The following is a 23,751-nucleotide window of genomic DNA, read 5'->3' as shown; positions in this document are numbered from 1 at the left end:
CTTCACAGGTATGAGAAGAGGTGGAGACCAAAACGTAGACGGACTAAAAGGGACATTTTTAACGTGACAAGGGTATTATTTTCAAAGTCAGGCTGTAGGCGCCAGCAAACAGAAGTAGCTTTCTGGTGCTGCTTACTTTGATTCAGTCTTGTTTGAGTGTTTTAAGGCTTGATCTCAAATGTACAGAATGTTGTTCAACTAAGGATTATTTTGATTATCAATTCATTAGTGGTACATTTATAATAACGTGTTTACACATCAAAATGCCAAATAATGAAGTACTGCTCATCAAACTTTTGAGATTGCGTTTTCCAATAGCATTTTTTTATCCAACCGAAGCTCCTTTCCTGTTTGAAGGAACGCAAATCATTTGGACTGCCCGGAGAATTCAGAGCAAACAGGTGAGTGTGTTGATGACTCCACTATCATCCGGCTCAGGCAAAACCAGAAGACAACAAAACTCTGAGGTCGAAGAAGAAGGGTGAATAACATGAAGACTTCAAGGGTGAAGATGAGATTTGGGAGCTGTCGACAAGAGCAGGTAACAGTGCTCGGTTGTTTATGACCAAATTACAAACAGGATACAACCACAGTGTAATCCGCGCCTTATTTCTAGAGATGATTTCAAATGAGAATACATCTGACACAGGCAATCTGCTGTTCTGTGCTAAATGTGTGAAAGCGAAACTTCAGACAATGTCAGCACCTACTCTGACGGATATATCATATCAGAAAACAGCTTCAGTGTGATAGAAAACAGAAAATAGCAGCAATCCTCCTGTTTAAGAAACTGGAACCGGCAAATGCTTTGTAAGATAAGATAAAATAAGATAAACTTTATTGTCCGTGAAGGGAAAATTGTCTTGGGCACATAGTGCTCGTGGCTGCATCGAAGTATAACATGAAATACAATAGACACAGACAGAATACAATAATGACAGACACATTAGTCGCATCAACATCATTTCAAAATAAATCCAGCAAAATAAACAAGTAGCAATAAATAGGTCAATGCATAAAAGCACAGAAGTGCACAAAAAGGTTCAGATGATTCAGCAGTTAATAAAATGAATAAAAGCAGTGTATATGCCCAAGGTTATAAAAACAAGTAGTAACAATAAAGGATTAAGTATGATTTGATAGAATATGTGCAACAAGTAAGACCTCCTCCTTGCAACTTTACAAAAGGCTTTATTTGTGCTTGGAAAAAAGAAATGTACACGATTAATCTATGATCAACATTTTCTGTCGATGAACTAATCATTTATAATTAGCAATTGTTTGTAAAGTTGTTTCGATAGTTGTTTCTTCATTCCATCTGAGGATATGCTTATATATAGGGGGGCAAAAAAGTACTTAGTCAGCCACCGATTGTGCAAGTTCTCACACTTAAAATGATGACAGAGGGCTGTAATTTTCATCACACTTCACACTCTTCAACTGCGAGAGACAGAATGTGAAAAAAAACCTGGAAATCACATTGTAGGATTTTTAAAGAATCTATTTTAATTTATGGTGGAAAATAAGTATTTTGTCAGCTGCAAACAAGCAAGATCTCTGGCTCTCACAGACCTGTAACTTCTTTAAGAAGCTTTTCTGTCCTTTACTCGTTACCTGTATGAAAGGCACCTGTTTGAACTTGTTAACTGTATAAAAGACACCAGTCCACACCCTCAAACAGTCAGACTCCAAACTCCACCATGTCCAAGACCAAAGAGCTGTCAAAGGACACCAGGAACAAAATTGTAGACCTGCACCAGGCTGGGAAGAGTGCATCTACACTAGGCGAACAGCTTGGTGTGAATAAATCAACTGTGGGAGCTATTATTAGAAAATGGAAGACATACAAGACCATTGATAATCTCCCTCGATCTGAGGCTCCTCGCAAGATCTCATCCCAGTGAGCAAAAATCTAAAACTACACAGGGGGACCAGGTGAATGACCTACAGAGAGGGAATCAAATCCTGCAGTGCCAGACGTGTCCCCCTGCTTAAGCCAGGACATGTCCAGGCCCGTCTGAAGTTTACCAGAGAGCATATGAATGATTCAGAAGAGGATTGGGAGAATGACATGTGGTCAGATGAAACCAAAATAGAACTTTTTGGTACAAACTCCAATTGTTGTGTTTGGAGGAATAAGAATGCGGAGTTGCATCCCAAGAACACCATAGCTACTGTGAAGCATGGGGGTGAAAACCTCATGCTTTGGGGCTGTTTTTCTGCAAAGGGGACAGGACGACTGAAAAACCCTACAATGGGATTTCCAGGATTTTTCCACATTCTGACTCTCGCAGTTGAAGTGTACCTATGATGAAAATTACAGGCCTCTGTCATCATTAAAAGTCATCATCGGTGGCTGACTAAATACTTTTTTGCCCCACTGTAAATCCTCACATGAAGCCACAAAGGGAAGTGTTTTGCAACAGCAGGAAGAAAGAAGCTGATGGAGAAAGTTGGAGCGATATATTGAGACAGCAGGAGGAACAAATACTCTCTGTCCTCGAGATTTATTCAGTAAACTTCAGAATTAGAACCAAGCACAACTTCCTCGCACACACACGCCCACATGTACGCCCACACACACACACACACACACACACACACACACACACACACACACACACACACACACACACACACACACACACACACACACACACACACACACACTAACACACACACACACACACACACACACACACACACACACACACACACACACACACACACACACACACACACACACACACTAAATAGTGTGAGTCATTACCTCCAGGTGGTCATAGCCAGGTGGTGCGGACGGCTACCAGATCTACTAAACAGGTGTACTGCTCCTACTTTCCTGTCCATCCCATCCATTTAGATTCCCACCTAGGACGAACTTTCACACACCAAGGTAAAAGGAAGGCCACAGCCCACTGGTGGAGCATCATATCTGTCAGTTTTTGAACAGCATGAGTCTCCGCTGCGTGCTGTTTGCACTAAAGCATATGCACACTAATAAAAAGCCCTTACCCTCTCCTACCCCTTCCCATTTTTCAGCCTCAATTCCCTCCTCAAATGTAAATACCAGTATGGCGATAGAGGGAGAAAGCAATAAAAAGTTAGAGAGAGAGAGAGAGAGACAGAGAGAGAGGGAGGGACAGGGAGGGACAGAGAGAGACAGAGAGAGAGAGAGAGAGAGAGAGAGAGAGAGAGACAGAGAGAGAGAGAGAGAGAGACAGAGAGAGAGAGAGAGAGAGAGAATGAGGGGCTGGTGGAGAAATGTGGCATAGTTTAGATGAGGGTAGTGCACCTGAAAGCTCTACAGTAGGTATCCAGTTATCCACGATGCAGAGTAACCACAGTGGGACTGCCAACTGGAGGATGATTTTATATAGTACTGTATGTGTTGTGTGTGTGGGTGTGTGTGTGTGTGTGTGTGTGTGTGTGTGTGCGCACTTATGATTGCTGTTTACAGTAGCCTTTCAATGCATCGCGTGGATACATACAACAGGCGACTAAAGTGTTTCGAGTGAACCCCTCAACAACAATATGTTTCACCCCCTGACAATATGATTCAACCTTGCAGCAGCCATTAGTCACTGTTCACTCCGCTCTACTGCAGTCAGCTGTACAGCTCCAATGAACCGAAACGAATAAATAACCACAGTCCAGAGCAGGAAAAAGAAAAAAAAAGAGAGTGCATGGCAGTGTATGTTGTGTGTCATTCTGCTCTCCTCTGTTCAATTACTTTTCTGAAGACTGCTCACTGTTTGGTTCTGCTCTGCTTCATTCAACTCCTGTTTATATGCTCCACTTTTACTTTTTCCCATTTATCTGTTCAATTCGTATGTTGATTTGTATAGGGACTAGTATGTAACATAAACCAATGGCACACACCACAGTATTTATAGCCCAAGCTAATTTGCAAAGCAGTTCCCTAGATGGACCTTTAAAATGCATAAACCTCAATAAGAAATACACAAGAGACAAAACACAAACTCGACAACAGGTACATAGATTAACAACATAAAACTCAGAAAACGGAAAACACAAATAAAACAATACAAGTACAATAAAGCACCATTTTTTTTTAAATTGCAGCTTTAAGGTTAAATGGAGTCTATATCTATCTACATATATCTATATATAGATATATATAGATGGATATATATCTATCTATATATATATATATCTATATAGGCTCAAATGGCCCTGAATTTCATTAATAACAAATTGCATGAGAGGATCATGCTGCCAAGTGCTAGCTGTGGCGTCCCATGTAATTACTAATAATTTTCACAGTGGCTTTCCACCTGCAAAAGTGAGTGTAATTTTCTTGAAAAAGCTAATTTGTTTGGTTCAATTATTTCTTTGTTTGATCAGGTTAGCAATTGTTTTAAATTACCAAGTGATTAAATCTGCCTCATGACTGATCATTATTGCTGTGCACACACACACACACACACACACACACACACACATATATATATATCTATATATATACATATATATATATAAATACTTTTTGTTTTTAGAAAATTACATACTGTTCTGTTCTGCACTGCTAATTTACTCATTTCAATTCTATCCAATCTAATATTAAGAATACCTTTTTATGAAGGCACGGCAATTAATCCCCCTGCACACACAATTTGCCATGCTCAGGAGCGTATGAGCTTTGCTATAAACAGGCTGGGTTTAATGATGTGTGAGGGATGGATGTCTCGCAGTGCGGCAGAGGGAACATGTAAAAGATGACAGATAAAACTGCTTTTGCTGTTGGACCCTTTGTCCTCAGACACAGAGTGAGAGATTTCAAACATCTTGCATTTAACAAACACAGATGCAGATGCATGTATTTGCTTGCACGCAGACAAATTAACATGTTTTCTTACGCACGCCCACACAGAAACATCAAACTAGATTTTGCCTAATGATCTTAAACTAGACTTTGATGTCGTCTTAGACACACTTCCCCTAAAGCGTGTGATAGCTATGGAATGAAAACAGAATTTAGTCATTAGCTCCTTTCACCCGTTAAATCTCACAATCTTTCCAACCGTTTCATCTCCGGTACACAATAATTCATGACCTGACAGTGGAGTCATGAATCACTTTACACACCAGGGTGGAAAACATAAAAAAAACATTTTAAGAGAAGGTAGAGAGCAACAGTTGGTCTCTGTGTGTGTATGGGTGTATGAGATGATAAATATCACTGTTGTATCAGATCTCAGTGGGGTAAAGAACACACAGCTGAGGCATGTTCTCTGCAGCAGCAGCTGTCCTTGAGTGGGCAATGGTATTACTGTAAGCATGCTCAAACTGTAGAAAACTATCCTACACACACACACACACACACACACACACACACACACACACACACACACACACACACACACACACACACACACACACACACACACACACACACACACACACACACACACACACACACACACACACACACACACACACACACACACACACACACACACACACTTCAATTTTCAGTGGCGCAGGAAGTACTCAACACTTTAGAAATAATAAGAAAGTAGCAATAATGCAGTGTAGAAACACCCTGTTACAGGTAAAAGTTGCACATTTCAAAATTTTACTTTTACTAGCATCAAAATATACTTAAAGATATAATCCGTAAGATTTTCATCTAGTTACTTGTCTGTTAAGTTATTATCTATCAAAGAGTGACTTAAAATAATGGTGATTGATTATCTGACCCACTAATGAAAGCGCTCGATCTGAGTGCTAAAATCAAATGCGACGTACAGCTAGTGACACTTTTTACATCGTTCACCCCCTGTCAGTGTTGAGCATGTGAAGGCATCACCCCCCATCGCCCAGAGCTGCCAATCTACTGACGTCATACAGTCAACACTGTTTAGTTTCAATAGTAATTCTGGGAGACGAGGTCCCAGAGACGTGCCAGCAATTACATCTTACTGACGAAGTGGCTGCTAGAAACAACGTATCTCAATTCTTGCAGGTTACACCCCTAAAGTATATTATTTTATTTATGATTTTATTTATTTTTTTATATGATTTTTAATGTAATGTTGCAGGTGCAACCTATGACAATACATCACCATCATTTACTGTATGTGTTGGTTATACGAAACAACTAAAGTTATCAAATAAATGTACTGGATGAAAAGGTACAATATTGTACCTAGTATTGGTATAAATTAGTGGAATTATTCAAGTAAAGTACAATACCCTCAAAACTATACCCAAGTACTGGAGTACATGTACTAAGTTACTTTCCATCACAAATTCTGATTGCCATATTCTTCCTCAGCGCTCGGTTGCTTTGTTGTTGTCTTGTTATTGTCAGAGAACGCTGACAGCCAGGAGGAGAAAATGGAAAAACCTTCAGCTTCCTCCTCCTCCTCTCTTTTCTTCTACTACTTAATCTTTTGTCATTTCTCTGTGCTCCCTTGTAGTCTGGTGTGCCTTCTGTGCTACCCAGACCCAGTTAATCCTACACGCAGACAAACACAAATAATCAGTCCCTTATGGCTTTAATGGATTTTCATTTATCATATTAAGTGTTGTGTGTGTGCCAATGTGTACATTCAAAAGGAAGGCAGGGTGTTTTTTAATGTGTTTAACGCATCTTAATAATTCCATAAACCATCATGACACATGATGCGACATCAGAGCGAGGCAGTGAGTCAGGGTGAATTAACAGCAATGTCAAATGAATATGGTAATCAAAGAAAGGAGTAATTAGTATGACATGAGACATATTCCCTGAATGTCTTCCATCTCATTTTTTTAATTTCATAGTTTGGACTTGCGGTCTTTCGTGCACGATTTTGGGCACCAATTTATTGACGTGGACGTGACATGAGTACATGCTGACTGTGGCTTGACTGTGTATCAGTGGGTATTTTTACAATACCATCTTCATTTCAGGTTAAATATAGCAGAAAATGTTCAGATATTACAATTTAACACAGTACGTTTTATGCTACATGATTACTGTGGAGTTGTGGGCATGTTTTGAGTTTACTTTAGTTTAACAGGGACCTATTGTGTTTCTACTAGGAAATGTTTACATGTTAAAACCAGAATTACTGCCTTAAGGTATGCCTCTGCCAACCAGTCAAGCTGCATGTTACATCCATGTCTGTCCAGACTTACATAATATATGTAGTGAAGACTTTGAAGGAGTTAAATAAAAAGGTATTAAGTGGATTTTTTTTTTGGCAAAACATGGATGCTTCACGTACATCTTTAACCCGGCAGCACAGATGATCTAAACAATCAGCGCAGTTTTAAGATTAGTTTCACTAATTCAGTATCCGACCAAATGTCTCCCCTTCTGTTCCTGAGTTATTGTGTTGAATAATGGACGGAAAAGTGTTTTTACAGAACATTATGATGTCACATCAGGCAATAGTTGTTTGAAGCGGGGGCGGTTCACCTGAGGGACTAAAACAAACTTAACCGAGCCTCAAGGTGCTGAGCAAACCTCGGAGGAGTGGCTTGTCACTAATTTGACAATAGTGTGGTTACCTTATAGGTCGGTTCCGTGAGCCTCGGTTGAAGTTGCTGTTAGCTGCCAGGTTAACCTTCACTTCAATCAGCGGTTAGCAAATGAAAATGCAGTAACTTTGCTTGGGTCTTGAGGATAACTTTTAGCATTTATTAACCAACAAAAAACTGTGTACACGCAGTGCTACATTCATAATGTAACAGCTAAATTCAACCTCGCCGTCACACGCACAAGTTCGCTCTCACTGCCGTGGACAGTATGCGTGTGTGCACGTGTGAAAGTTTGTTTGTAGGAAACCAAACACAAACAGCACAAGCACAAATGACATATAACGTTTTCCCTCTCACACATGTTGCACACACAAATACCCTCTGATTTATTTCTTAAAGGAGTTCGCCATTTCTTAAACTCATTTCAATTTAAAAATCCCTGATGCTTAGGACCGATGGGGGGTCAATGTAGGCCCAGCAGACTACTAATATAGTGGGGGAAACCCTGTCACAGTGAAGTTGACCTTTGACCATTTGGATATAAAATGTCATCACTTTATTATTTTATCCCATGAGCCATTTGTGCGATATGTTGTCCTAATTAGAGTAGAAATGATTGAGTTATGGACGAACACATGGATTGTGAGGTCGCAGTAACCTTGACCTTTGGCATCCAAAGTCTTATCAGTTCATCCTCGTGTCCAAGTGCCACATTTGAAGATACTCTCTGCCGGGGTTCCTAATTTCTCTGTGGAATGAGCGTTTTGATTCACAGTATTTTCATACCAACTCGACCTGCTTCATAATCAAAAGAATCAATTTACACAACATGGGATCTTTAAACCTCAAAGCTTCAATAGAAAACCTGTAGCACACGTTAGACAAAGTCTGTGGGATGTGAAGGGGCCTTTCATCTGTGAGTGCTATATATCACTGAAATGTACTAAAACTAATGTCAACCAGGGTTTCAGAGATGGTACTTAACTCTCTCTAATATTCCGCAAATTTAGCTCATATATTTTACTCATGAGTTCAGTCAGATCACCAGCAGATTTTCCACACCTACACCCGCAGACACCAAAGAGAGAGCTCCATTTACACGCCTGTTCCACATCCATTAATACTGCTGCTATCTACTATTTCTGCTGTCACCACTGCATTGCAACCTGATTCATGATGAGCAATTAAACTTGTAAACCTTATCACTCTTTCTATGATACATCAGGCATCTGAATGGATATTTCATCTAGTATGTTACTTTTACTTTTGCCCTGCCCATATGAGATGGCTCTGTAGAATTTATCAGCTCTAAGCAGAACTGTATCGTTGTATTATATTATTGATTATCTCTCTCTCTCTCTCCTCTCCTCTCTCTCTTCTCTCTCTCTCTCTCTATCTCTCTCTCTCTCTCTCTCTCTCTCTCTCTCTCTCTCTCTCTCATCTTCTCTCTCTCTCTCTCTCTCTCTCTCTCTCTCTCTCTCTCTCTCTCTCTCTCTCTCTCTCTCTCTCTCTCTCTCTCTCTCTCTCTCTCTCTCTCTCTCTCTCTCTCTCTCTCCTCTCTCTCATCTCTCTCTCTCTCTCTCTCTCTATGCTGAATTCCAACATGCTACTACAGCAGTGGTATAGTCACTATTATATCAAATTCTGAACTAAAGAAAATAACAGTATTTTAGAAAACATCAGGAATAAATACTTTGTTCTCTAATTTTGATCTCGGTCCACATATATATATGCATGTATACACACACCATACATATATACCATTTATAACAATATTTTGTACTCATTTGTCATGTTGTGATACATATCTGTATTACATTTGAATCCTTATTATTATTAACATACTGGTTCAAACCACATCACCGAGCCTGAGTGAGCTGAATTAACCAGTTGTACTTTTCCGTCAACCATGATAAGAATGGTTCAGACTGAAACTGACATTGTATCCGTCACCCACAGCTATTAGTTATTGAAAGAGGCATAGCTGTAAATGCTCATTTAACATATTTTTTTCTTTTTCTTTCATTGTGTGTGTTCATCATCCAACTTGTACCGTTTAGAAGTGCTAAAATATTCTGCACCTTCACTGCAAACACCACTGGCAGTGTGTGTGTGTGTGTGTGTGTGTGTGTGTGTGTGTGTGTGTGTGTGTGTGTGTGTGTGAATAATTTAAGCCAGCACTTAACAGCTTCATCCAATCAGGCAAATGTGAGAACCCAAAGGAATAGCACCATTCTCAAGATTTGCTCCTTTACTGCAGAGTCATATAAACTTAACAATGACTGTAGATGCAAGCAGACTGCAGATCAGTGCAACTATTAAAATAGGTTTTTCAATGAGCAGCTCAGAGTAATTAAAGAAAGAGAGAAGTGTTGAATCTAAGGAGCTGAGGCCTTTTGTTATGATCTACACTCTGACACCCGATGAGCGCACTCTAGATGTGTTAATTTATGCGTACATGAAAGTACAGACATGCATACAGAAGAGAGACACCACCTGCTTCCCAGTGTCCAGTGAATACATTATCAATTATATTATAAAAGAGGCTGTAGAGCAACATTACTTGACTTTACAAAGAGTATGATCGCTACAGACTGACACTTAAAAGTTAGAGAGATACTTTACCGGTAACAGCCACGAGACCAGTCCAAAGATAAGCTCCAGTGGTGGTGTGTATTTGTCAGGCTTACTTTCAGATGTTAGCAGGGCTTTCCTTTGGTCTCTGTACTGGCTTGGGAGAGACCTAACTGAGCTGTTTAGAGATGTGTAATGTTGTCACAGGTACTTACTGCACAGGCTTGGAGGACTGGGACCTGAACTTGCTGAACTCGCCTGGAGCGGTCCACTCTGTACCCAGCTGCAACACACAAGACAGGAGACACAGATCAGAGCGTGTGTGAGAGAAAGAGCAGAAGAAATGTTGAAGAACAGTTTGTAATTGAAGAGTATTCATAAAAAAAGAGTAAGAGAACACCAACCGACCGTATGATTTTTTTTAAGGCACTTACAATGACTATTTTGAAAGGATGCTGTCTGTGAATAGTTAGGATTAGAAAAAGTGGACCTCATCATTTTTTGAACTCAGGAAAACAGATTGGTCGTTTGAAAAGGACGCTGCAAAATTCTGATCGCTCCATCGGTTATGATAGCACAGCAAATGAGGATTAATTGAGAAAACATGATAATATGCCCCGAAGCGGCAGGGAGAGTCAATCAGGAGGCTAGTCTTGATAGGTAAAGTGAGCAAACAGATGAGAACTAATGACTATAAACAGACTGGAAACCAGAAAGAGCCATTCCCTGCCAATACTGAGTCTAAGAAGTTGGCTCATTTTGAGTGTTGGGACTCCCGTTTTCAGCCCTGTGGTCAAATCATTGCCCATCCATTTCCTCAGCAAGCTAACGTGACTAATTAGAGCCCCTGCTGCTGCTGATCCATAATGAAAGAATAAGACCAAGATCACAGTGGGCATGCCTTTTAATTGTTTGTGCTGGCCACACTTCAGAGCTTGAAACTGGTCAGAAAACATTACGGCGTGTGGTGTTAATACATCACAAGAGCCTTTCAGCCTGCTGATCCTCACTGTGGGCACCATGATGGATTCACAGAGAGCAGCACACACAGATACACACACCTACAAGATAATGACATACGCACACACACACACACGCACTCTCACGCACACACACACACACACACACGCGCGCAAAATGGCTATTATACAATGGCACCTCTGAACGTGTTTCGCTGGCACTAGAAGAGAGCCACTATGGGGAGAAAACCTCAAAAAACAGGCAGTAATGTCTGATCCAAACCATCGAGGCCCTTGGCAGCGCCAGAGCTTCCGAGAGTTGGCTGGAGAGGAGAAGGACACAATGTGCGCCACTGTGCCTTCTCTGCGTAGCCCACAGCAGGCTGCTGCTGTATATTTCCACACCAACAGTTTGCTCACATGTTCCTCCTCCGCCACAGGAAGAATGGTAGAAGTAAAAGTCAGTGGGAGAAAATATTTTAACGAAAACAGTGATTAAGGTAATAGATTAAGCTCACTCACATTAAGCTAATTTACTAAGTTTACATGTAAGATTCCGACTTTTTTAAAACCAGCACACATTCAAATTCGGATGGCAATAAATAAATAAATACCTGTGTTGATTTTTCCATGACAGTTATGTTTAGTTGACAGATGTTGTAGAGTTGAGTGGAGAGCATGTTCGCTCGGAAGTGATGTCGATGATCTACGATCTGCATTCAAGTTGAAATCTACAGGTTTTAAATTAGCACTGATGGTTCGTGGACAACTGTGTGCATCGGATAGTCTATGGACCAACTGACATTAGAGAGCGCCACGAATTTACAGTAGCACTGCACCCGTAACATGGAATATATATCTGTGTTATGTTCGTACTGTACCCTCAAGCTGCCAGCCTCTGGTAAACTCACTTCTTTCTAACCCGACACCCCAAGATTGGTGTTGGCGCAGCACACAAGCTTTGTTTTTTTAGCCTAGCTTAGTGGAAAAACAAACAATAATTTGGCTCACATTTGATGCTGCTATGCTAAAGTGTGATATACGAGTACTGCAACATTTAGTTTTTAGAGACCAGTCCAGCTCAGCAAAAACAAATATGTCTGCAACCTGTTAATGCTCCACTATATACATCTTCTGGATCAGTGACTGCTTTCTTCTGTATCTTCAATGCTTGTTTGGAGGATAATAATACTGTAACTAATTTAACTCTTAGATTGCCTTCAGTTTTCATGATGTTCTGACTTACGACAGGGAAGACTGCAGAAAGAAGTGCAGTAGGATCTCCTTTAAGCTAGTGTCTCTCTCTCAAAAGAATCATCATTAAAATAGGCTGTGTGTGACTGCAAAGTGCTGTCGGTGTCTTTAGAGAAGCAGCAAACCTTCAGTGAAAGTAACTCAAATAACTTTGACAAATCATAGCTGAATGGAGTAGGAGCCTCAGCAGAACCCTCAAATCCTTCAAAGCAGAGAAAAAAAGAGCTGTGACTTAAAACTTTGCACTGAATATATATGGGAAACTTGCGAGACATTAATGTTGAAGATTTCTCTGTAGTTATGGCACAGTACTTTGATGATTATAGTCTCCCTGTATGTGAATTGTGTTCTCTGGAGAGAGCCATTCAGATGAAAAAGAGCGATCATAGGAGCAGAGACAGAACTGCAAAAATATTTATCTGAAGTCATGTTATCTAGTGCCAACTCTAAATAAAGTAAAAGAATAAATAAAAAGAAAATGTCTTTCAAATAAGTGAAGACATCTATGTAAAGAGAGAATCAATTTAATTTGTTTGCAAAGCAAATGAAAATACAGAGAAGAAATTAAACTACAGAGGCTAAAAGAATAGTTCTCTCCTTATTTTACCTTCAAATAAAAGTAAATGTCATGTTGAGACGGATATTAATAAAGAAAATTATGCATCTGACCAGTGACATTCAAGAGGCTCAAGATTTTCAACTTACATCTTGCCTGAACCATGATATTTATAACACATTTGCATGTCTAAAGCCTGGCATCCTCATTCATAATGGTCCATACAAATTAATCTCGATGCAAAATACAGGTGATTCATGCAACACCTTTTCCCAGTACAACATACTGCACCTGATGTTCTGCACAGTTCTGAGTTAACATAGCAGCCTGTGATAATTTCTCGTATGCCTATTCATTTCCTTCAGTTGAAACTGTCAGTAATTCAAACAATCTCCTTCCACAGGGTTTTATATGCTCCAGATTCTTTTGATTAAAGTTGGAAATTGAGGATTTCAAAATATGCAGTTTCACACAAAGGAGAACAGTATTAATGTCAAGGACAAAATCACCTTCCAAAATAAAGATTGTGTTTCTCTTTTCTCCCTTGTCAGACGGTTAATCTGCTGAATGTGAACGCTGGCATGATCAAAGTCATTGTTGCAGGGACAAAATATGTACAGTGCCCCAGCTTTCCCTTGAAGGAGGTAGATGTTCTCCAAGATACACGTGCACACTGCACATGCAGTATAGACATGAGGAACACACACTCTCTCACACACACAGACATGATTTCCCACTGAAGGATGAGTCATTGCTTATGGAGAGCACCATCTCCTCACCAGAGTAGGCGGGAGGTAAATCAGAAGGCAAGCAACGAGGGAGTCATGAGGGGCATTGCACACATACTTCTTTATATCAAATCTTACCCCCCGCCACACACACACAGACACACACACATACACACTGACATATTGTTTTATTTTTGTTTCTACATCAGAAGTCTCCTCAGAGAAATAAGGAAGAGAACTTTGGGACCAAAGTTCTTGAACTTAAGGCAGACAAACAACCCAGACATACACCAACCTTGCTCTAGCCTCTCACAAAGACACAAACACACACAATGTGTCTCTGTGTGAACGGCACCCACATATGTAGGTACCTCGAGAAAACTCATTTCAGATAGCCACTGGCCCTGAAATATTGAAAATGAAACACAAAACAAGGTGAAGAAATATAAGAAATATGACTTTGTAATGGAGCTATGGAGACATCACTCCTCTCTGAACTCCTTTTCATCTATACAGTACACTCTTTTTTGAGAAGAGAAAAGTCATAGAGAAACGGCTGACCTGAAATGTAACTTCAATGTTTTCTTTGTCTTATTCTGTCTCGCCTTCAATATGTTTTCCAATTGAATTTTAACTGCAAAGTTTTGTTTGAGGCCATACGGTTTCTGGTTGCATTCATTCGTGTTGGCAGAAAACCGGAAAACAGGTAACTTGACATTTGGAGAAATGTCAGATGAAGGGTAGCATTCTTCTTATTGGAATAATGGCCCGACTCGATTTAACAGCATCCATGATCCTGGCATTGTACATGGTGGCCCCCTAAAACACCTGGACGGAACACACACATCATTTATGTGTCTATAGCCAGTAAAAATGTCCTCAGTGAGAACCAGAGAAAACCTGGAACTTACTGAATCAAATGAAAGGGCAGTAAATCCCCAATTCAACTCTAAAAAATAAGATAATAAAATAATGTCCCATGCATACATGGAAGCCAGTCAGATGGAAAATGTGATACAAACTTTGTATAACAAAGCAAAAAACTTTAGTAATATTAACGACATACTAGCTACTTTCACTCAGTTAAGGACTAAAACTATTCAATATATTTCACCTGTTCATGCATCACTCAACTTCAACAATCCCCTGCCTATCACTAATTAGTCAGTTTTCAAACATGAGCGAGAGACATGTTGGCATGTCAGAACATTTTAAGGCAAGAAAAGCACATGTGGAGCTATTACCTTAATTATGGCTGCATGCCATTTAGGTGTTCCAGTTTTAAGGCCCTTTTATTGTGCATTCTGAGTCACCACTAATGGCATTAATTCCATTATTAATTGTGTTGTGTTGTTTCTCCAAAAGTTAATATCGACCCTGCTACTTCTAAGCCTTTTATGATTAAGAGGATGTTGACAAATCATTAACACTGAACTGCACTCATAGTGACCCAGGCACAAGTTCAAGCCCTACGATGAGTCACTGTAAAGATCTTGCATTTCCAGAGCTGGAGTATGGTCTGGCTACACCAGTTTATCATTCCCGAATAGGGGGAAAACACTCTGGTATGTTTGTATTCTTTTTAAACCAATCACTATCATCTTGGATGGAGCTGAGCAGGCATTGTCTTTGCAAAACAGACAGTGGAGGGCCTGACAGCCGGTGCTTGAGTCAGACTACTCACTGGAATTCTAATAAGAAAAGAGTAAGAAAAGTATCAGAAAAGGCCCTTTTTATTACTTTGAAATGGCTTACTGTTGTTTTAGGCCAGGTGATAAACACAAAAATATTCATAAGGTAACAGGTATTCATTAACTGACTTAGAGGCGCCGGAAAAACAAACTGTCTGCAACACTTTGACCTCTGTACAGACAACAGGGAGTGCTGTCTAAGGCCTAATTGCAATACACCTAATGTGTAAAATCAAAGCAAAATAGGTATGCTAAGAGCTGTATCAACAGCAGACTTACTTTTGATTGTGACCTCTGGGTCTCATTAAGCCAGAAGAGCCGGTGTCTTCAAATGGGATCAAGTTTACAGTGTTCATGATCTGAGTCTGTTCGAATGAAGGTTTTTGAATAATGTAGTCACTGATTTTTATCCATTTTAGTCCGGCTGCATCAAATCAACCTGCAGATACTGGCTTGAGTCCAATAATCCATCACAATTACCCTCATGTCTGTTTTTATTGTTGTCAAAGTTACATTATCAATGGGTGGTTATACAGCTGTTGGAGTAGTTTGAATCAAATGTACTGCATACACTAATGTAACTGCAACAAGGATAAAAGGAGACATAGACAGACCGCTTGCTGTGGCGAATTGCCTATCTAAAGCAGGTTTAAAATTTTAATCTGGGGGCCATTTGCTACCCTGTTTGTTTTTGTTTTTTGTTTTTTTTTCATTCTAAATGGGTTACTAGATGCATGGAGGTCGAAAATTTTCACTTGGAACTTCGCCAAAGAATGTATCTCATCATACACTTGTCATGGTTTTCAATCCAAAATTTGCTTTTCATTACTTTTAGAGAGCTAGTGTTGCTTGCCAATAAAGTATCTGAAAAAACACCAGAATGGGCTTTTTTTTTTTAAAGGTAGACATTTTGATTTGTCATAGCAGGAAAAGCAACAGTGTTACTAAGTGTCCCAGTAAGACATGACAGTTTGACTGCATGCACAATAGCAAGACCCTGAAGGTGATGCAGTTAAATGGAATTCAGACATCACTGATTTTATTATTCACACCTGTGCTTTTCTTTTTGTGACATACAGAAAAGGCCTACAGGAAACTAACCTTTCCATTCATGCACTATGACCCGAGCAGTCAATATGGGAAAGTTGGTGTTTTGTTTTCAGGTGTTGCATCATTACGGAGCTAAAAAAACCTTTATGGAAAACCCTTTCAGCTGCTTTACAAAGTTTAGTGCATTAAATGTCCCCTATTTAAAAAAAATGATTTCAATATCATTTTTTATTATAAACTGGTTGAGGTGCTATATACTGTAAATACTATATAAATACTGTAAGTATCAAAATGTTCAATCCACAGAGAAATGTGCCTTTAAACAAGCCATCCAGTTTCAATGTCACGGCTTTACTTTTTCTAGGTAGAATGTGCCGCTACAGTGCTTTTACAGTATTCCCTGGCTGCAATGATGATACAGAGACACCGAAGGACCCGGAAATCAGAGCAGACCGGACTTTTTCTCTCTTAAAGAGACAGGCACTAAAATGAATCATTTCAGACAGAGGGTGACTATATTATATATGATATTACATTATTATTGTATATTAAGACAGATAGATGGTATAAGAAAAATAATGAGTTTTTTAAACATTAAAACATGTTCTAGTAGAAACCCAAAACACAAATATGAAAATGAGCACAATATGGGACCTTTAATGTTTAGAACTAAGTTAAGTTGTTTAATAGTGCCTGTTACTAGTGACAGTAAGGTTCTCAGACACACGTCTGTCAGAGAATGAGCATGTACTGTTGTTGTTGTTGTTGTTGTTGTTGAGTCACATATTGATTACACTTCCCTGACCCAGTTCCCCAATGTCTCTGTCTGTCCTTTTGTATCTGCTTTTGTGCTGCTTTACGTGCTTTGTGCAGGGGTCTCTCGATATCAGGCAAGCACTGGCCTGGCTCTCTGGGAGCTGTCCGACATTCTGATTGAAGTAAAATCTCATTATAGATTAGCTGTGGCAAAAAGAAAAAAATGTGATTAATGCCAAGGCGGTACAATGGATGATCCTTATTCACATTAAGAAAACTTGTATGGGCACAGATGTCCCTGCAGGACTGAGAAGAGTGTTCTCATGAGCCGATCAGAGACATCAGCCATGACTCAAGGTTGATTTTGTCTTCAGGGTCAGTAGGCCTACACAAGGGTGTATTTGAAAACGGCATGAGAACCAGTATTAAAGGGCCTCTGAAAATAACTTTTCTTTGCCTACATATATGCACGTGTGTTTTCGTGTGTATGTGTGTGAGAAAACAGAAATGGACCTCTGTAGATGACATCTTCTTTTCATTTTTTCATTTTCCTACGCCGAATCAGGAGATATCAGTCACATCAGGTACGTCATTCCAAAGCTTGCCACAAAATGCTGACAAGGGTCTCCATGGAAATTACACTGACATGCATCCATGATCCATGATTCTTGTCCTATCACAGCTAAATGTCTCAAGGCAGCACATGCCATACAAAGCCTGTTCACTATTGAGGATGACACTCCTGTGACCACTGACATAACATAACAACCCTATGTATTTTAAGAGCGGTGAGTCAGGTCATGAATAGAGCAGGAATTGCGCGTATGAGAAAAGTAACCAACATAGGCCTACACTAATGATTTAAAACTACATACAGTTTGCAAGGTTTCTAAACAAACAGTATGCTTGGGGGTCAAATTTGACTCAGTGCTTATAAATTTTAGATACCTTCTACTTGAATTCTTGGAATGCCTCCAGCAACTGCCAAATCACAAAACACCTCATGAAACTTTTAAGGATATTTTCCCAAACCATTGGAATTTTCTGCTTTAAAACTGCAGCTATTAAAAACACACTCTACAGGTGAGCAGTGTAGCATCAACATGTCTGTGAACGAGTGTTGCCGTTTTTGAAAATAGTACTTCACCTGGAAGTTTCACACGAGCTGAGGCCATCTTGTTTGTTTTTGAGAATTCCTTAGTGGAGCTACTCTTCAATAAGCTAGTTTTCTGCTCACCATAGTATCCCCGGGCATGGGTGCGTAAGGCGAAAAATGATGTCATCGCGTATTTTGTGTAAAGCACAAAGGCTCTGCAAGTAGTCAGTTAATGTCTCACATCGCAAGAGATATGAGATAGACTATTGTGATTGGCCTAACCAGGATCTGGTCTGCTGGAAATCTGTCTGAACAGGAGGGGGGAGCATCAATCAAATTACATATAATCACATATAATCATATACAGTAAGGTACAATTCTAGTGAAATCTAAAGCTAACTTCTAAAAGTTGTGCAAATTTTTAAAATAGTGTATTTCAGGTCCTAATTCCCTTACAAAAAAAATGACTTTTCCCCCTAAACTCATGCAGAATGATGGGTGACATAATGAGAAACAGAGCGGTGAGTTAGGTTTCCATCTGTGAAGCACAATGTATCTCTGAAGACAGGAGAGGCAGCAGGGCCTGTCTGTCAGCCCATGGCAGAATGAGTGATCCCTGGGCGTAGCACTGCTCCCCTGCCATTACCTTGATGATATTTCTCCTCTGCTAAATGTCACATCAATATTCGCAGCCCGCTAATTAATCTCAGCTGCCGTGAAATCGGGTGACATCTCACATCCTGTTGGAATACTGATAGCTTCCATAGCTGGACCTTTGCTCTAAACACATATTTGCCCAGACCCACTCGTATGGTGCAGTTCAAACACTGTTCAACCTCATGCATCCTCTCCTTCTTAAAAATTTAAGAGGTTTTCATCAAGAAAAAAAAAGTTATTAGTGAAGGCAGTAGCAGCACAGCTTGACTTTGATTCGATTAGAGTCAGAGGGTACTTCAAGGATAAATGGAAACGGAAACAAATTTTTCTCAGGATGTTCTACAGGACAATTTAAGCCTGTTTTCTGAGCTGTGTGTTGGAGGTGAGTGATAGCCCCAGAGTTAGGGAGGTGACCGGCTGTTTTGCTACAAACACACAAGGTCAGATCACTCACTGTTCCTTCAGTTGCTTTAAGGATGAGCACTGGCAGAATAAAAGGCTTACAGTGTGTTGTTGAATGATCCGAAGAGTCTCAGCGTGGATGCCAGGTCATGGCAATATTCGTTTTCCAGCTCTTGACCTTTACACTCCTATTAATGCCTAAAGAATGCTTTCCCATATCCAAACTGTTGTTTTGTGCATGATTGTCCATGAATGGAAGGGAATCCATTAGATGTCACTTAGAGCTATGATTCACTCAGCCTGAATATCAAATCAGATAATAAAGTCACTTTGCAGTCTAATGATAAGGGTTTGGCTTATTGGAAGTTCTTCCACAGAGGTATATTTATTATACAAAGTGTTATTTGCTATTTATGTCATGACACCGAAGGGTTTGAAACAATCTAGGCCCCGGGTGACTCAGTGTCTTCCTGCAGTAAAAGCTTGTTGCTAAGCAATTTTAGTTAAAGCCAGAGACTGTACATGGAAACGTGTATTTAGAGGAGGGAGTCTCTCCATGGTTCAGATATAATGCAAGAATGCAGAACAGCTCTGTGCTTACATGTCCCACATAGACCAGCAGTCTTGCATTCAGAGGGCTCTCATCAGGACTCAGCCAGAACTCAGAGTTATCATCCGAGGACACCGAGAACTGGAAATCACCTGGAGAGGAAAAACATGATCAAAGTGTGAGTCGGTGGAAGTAGATATATATGATCCCAGATACGTGTAATCAGAGTGTAATAAGATAGGGCATGACCCCATCAAATTGATTGATTGATGTAAAAATGTGCCTAAATTTTGATACAGAGCCTTCCATTAGCAGTGGTAAGAGATGACACATTTGGCCAAAGGGACATCAAGTTGTACTGCAACTGAATTTCCAATCCTTAACAACTATGTGAAGTGAACATTTGTGCACAGATCTAAACCAGAGGGAGCAAGGAAAGCAAATAAGCAGCCATTAGAGTGAGTTAATTAAGGTTATCTTTAAGTATAAGAGCAAATAATGAACAAGTTTCCAAGCTAATATTGTCTGACAAAACTTTTAACAGTAGCTGAATAAAGCTACTTTCCCCTCAACTGGTGCCCGCCTCAAGGTGTGACGGGAGACACTTTCTTTTTATGTTGTGAAGTAATAAACGCATTTCCGTGTGATATGCACACAGCATGTGCTGACAGTTTAAGATTGTACTTAGATGGCATTGGTCTACAGGGAAATTCACGCCAAATATTGCCCCTAACTGGGATCTCTGTGGAATAACACTAGGGGCTCCATATGCCATATGTTTTGTCTCTACCCAAAATTGACAGACATTTTTAGCAGACTATATCCAGATTATTTTCAGACTCGCTAGAAATTTCCATATAATCTCTTACCATAACATCAATATTTGGTACAGTATGGCAGGATCTGTGTCTCAACCCATACAACAACTATGTAATAGCCTAACTAGGAGACTTAGAATGCTCAAATAGAAAGACACATTTTCTTACGCATCATCTGACCCCATAAAATGCATCATACTACAAGAAGAAGTACACTCATATGTCATATGGATAGATACAGTATAACCGTCTATGAAAGAAGAAGATATAAAATGTATTTTTTTTCTCATTCTTTATGTGTTTACAAATAATTGATCATACTTACCATTGAACCTTAATACGTCACATTGTAATTTTGTTATGGTACAATAGGTGTGGGTTACTTTTGGGATGGAATCGTGTTAAAATGTAAAACTTACTAAACTGTATCTCAAATTGTATTTAATACAACTTAAAAAGATAATGTTCGCATGTGTTTGGTGTGGTATTGTACAGATATACTTGTATTTAGTACAAGTGGATATTTATTACAGTGTGTAGGAATTATCTAAATTATGTTTGTTAATTATTTTACACTCAGTCAATGTACAATAGCATGCAAAAGGTAACTTCTGGCAGTGTGAGGTGAAGGACACTTGTTACAGCGCTTGTCCGAATCCTGCAGATGGCATGACCTTTGAGCCATCAACTGGAGCAATAACACCAGCAAAATCCACATAAGAGACTGAAATTAATGGTAATTTAATTAATAACTCAATATTCTGCAGCCTGTGTAAGGGGCACCTAGGTGTTCAGGCTTTTCAGTTCCCATAGCAACTGGGTATGGTCCTGCAATAAGATTTAGCTGTGAGATCCCTGGCATTCTGCCCTAATAAAAATGTGAATATCAACTATATTAGTAGCTCCCAGGAGCTTGAATTAAGAGGGCTGAGGAAATTGTCTACCCGTATAAAGGACACATGCTCCAAGGCCCTCGGCCTCAGAGGAGGGACTTGCTAAAAATAAGAGATAGTTACCATCTCTGTAAGGGTGAAGGAAGCCAAATATTCTCAGGCCATAGTTTTTCCATTTCGGAGCAACTGCCAGCTTCCTCAGTGTGGTTCTGGTCTGCAATAAGAAACAGGAATGAATTCAGATTCATATGAACAAACAGGCTTCAACAGACACTTTCTCATGTGAGTGAAGAACAATGTTGTATCCATGTCATTACTCATGGTGAGGGTTGCTTTTGTCTGGGACATAGCCTTAGCCTTTTAGCACAATATGATAGTTAAGTGCATATCTAAGAATCTTACATAGGGTTAATTAGGAAGTGACATTTCAGCCAGCAAATTGACTGTCGCCAGCTGGAAATGAAAAGTGTGCTCCTGTCTACTTCTACTTGAAGATAAACACCCACTGTTTCAGAGGTTACTAAAAATCCTGAGTGGTAAATCTGCCACTGTTGCATTTGCAAGCTGCATGCATGTCCTGTGAGAGGTAAAGTAGCATGCTGTTTCCAAAATGGTGCACTGCAGTGAGTGTACTGACATTTGTGCACTTTGTGCCCTATGTACTGACACAGTACACACACAGCATACTCTTCTGTTTATTTTTCCAAAGCTTTTCCAACAACTCTTCTGACTTAGCGCACCACCAAAAATCCCTGTGATCCTCTTTTTACATTTATTAAGGAAATCTAGTTGTTGCCACTACATTGCAATGTTGTTCCGCCATTTTCCAGTTTGAATTAAGTCCCGCCTCTTCCGCTACGGCGGAAAATGGCGGCGATTGAGGGCGTTGAGTGTTCAGTGATCCACACTCAACGGTTTGGTCAAAAAAGCCAGTTTGAGGGTGGAAGTACACGATTTGGGACACAGCAATTTACTAAGGCGGTAGAGGTTTCGTAGACAGTTTTAATGTACCTTTAGTGTCAATACATTTAGCCCACAGTCTGTAATACTTACATGGGGGTAGAGAGGAAAGTGCAGGTTCTTCCTGAGTTGGGCGACAGAGGAGCCACACCAGTCCTCAAACACATGCAGGTTGGCCTGGCCCTTATACTGCAACCCACAATCACACACAGAGAGGAGACAGGTTATTGCGTGCAGCAACAACAGCATCACATTTGCTATTGAACAGGCAGGTTATGTTTCAGTACTTCAGCTGCCTGACAACAGAGTTGCCACTAGTTTCAGTAGATATATTTTTGCGCTGTAATGTATATTATTTCTGATGCCTCTCCACTGTGCAGGAGAAATGAATTATTGGAGAGACATGTGAATGCAGCGTGAAGTTTCCAATGTTCTCACTGTTGAAGGCGACAGAGAGCTTGTCAGGAGTATCGGGGGGGGGGAGTGTGAACTGAGGATGTCTGGAGCAGTTTGTCAGAGCTCATCCCCTGCCCATACTCTGACATTTGTCAGAATTACACAGGGAAATCACAGGACACAGCAAGGACAGATGGTGAAACCAGTCTGCCTTGGGGTATAGTTTACACACACACACACACACACACACACACACACACACACACACACACACACACACACACACACACACACACACACACACACACACACACACACACACACACACACACACACACACACACACACACACACACACACACACACACACACACACACACACACACACACACACACACACACACACACACGCGCACACACACACACGCAGGTCTGCTCATACACAAGAAGAGATGACTCTCTTATGACTTGTGTGTCACGCTGCTTTGGAAGTGGAAGTGATTTGGATCACATACAATTTAAAAAAAAAAAAATCATGAAAAAAAAAACAACTCTATGGAGCATGGAATAGATGATAATTATGTTTCACAACCTCACACACACATAGACACTCCCCCAAACAAATTCTGTGGCTGGGAAAAGTGAGACGCACACCAGGAGTGTCATTTCCTCAACACATGGCTATTATTGTTACACACCAATCATTAAAAGGAGCTCTCCCAAATACATGAAACAATCATGTTTTTTCACTGCCACATGCACTTACATGCATGCGCGGTTGGACTGTCTATCACAACAAACAAAAGAGAAGCTTGAATTCCAACACACACAGAGGGAGAGTGACTTCATTATCTGCTCAGGATGCCACTACTCCACTATATCTGTAAATAGAAAATAATTGTTTGCTTCTATATTAA

General features: G+C 40.0%; 1 protein-coding gene across 1 annotated transcript in view; it reads right to left on the bottom strand.

Annotated features, from left to right (window-relative positions):
• b4galnt4a (beta-1,4-N-acetyl-galactosaminyl transferase 4a) overlaps window positions 1–23,751 on the bottom strand; it is a 160,081-nt gene that overhangs the window by 39,264 nt on the left and 97,066 nt on the right. The window contains exons 4-7 of the mRNA XM_083917326.1: window positions 22,532–22,627; window positions 21,602–21,692; window positions 19,819–19,919; window positions 10,284–10,351 (exon numbers count right to left, since the gene is read on the bottom strand). Coding sequence (XP_083773452.1) covers window positions 10,284–10,351; window positions 19,819–19,919; window positions 21,602–21,692; window positions 22,532–22,627 — 356 coding nt within the window. The remainder of the gene's footprint in view (window positions 1–10,283; window positions 10,352–19,818; window positions 19,920–21,601; window positions 21,693–22,531; window positions 22,628–23,751) is intronic.

Source organism: Echiichthys vipera (assembly GCF_963691815.1).
Source record: "Echiichthys vipera genome assembly, chromosome: 7".
Lineage (NCBI taxonomy): Eukaryota > Metazoa > Chordata > Actinopteri > Perciformes > Trachinidae > Echiichthys > Echiichthys vipera.
Note: the sequence above shows the minus strand (reverse complement) of the source record. Positions and strands in the feature narration are given on the sequence as shown.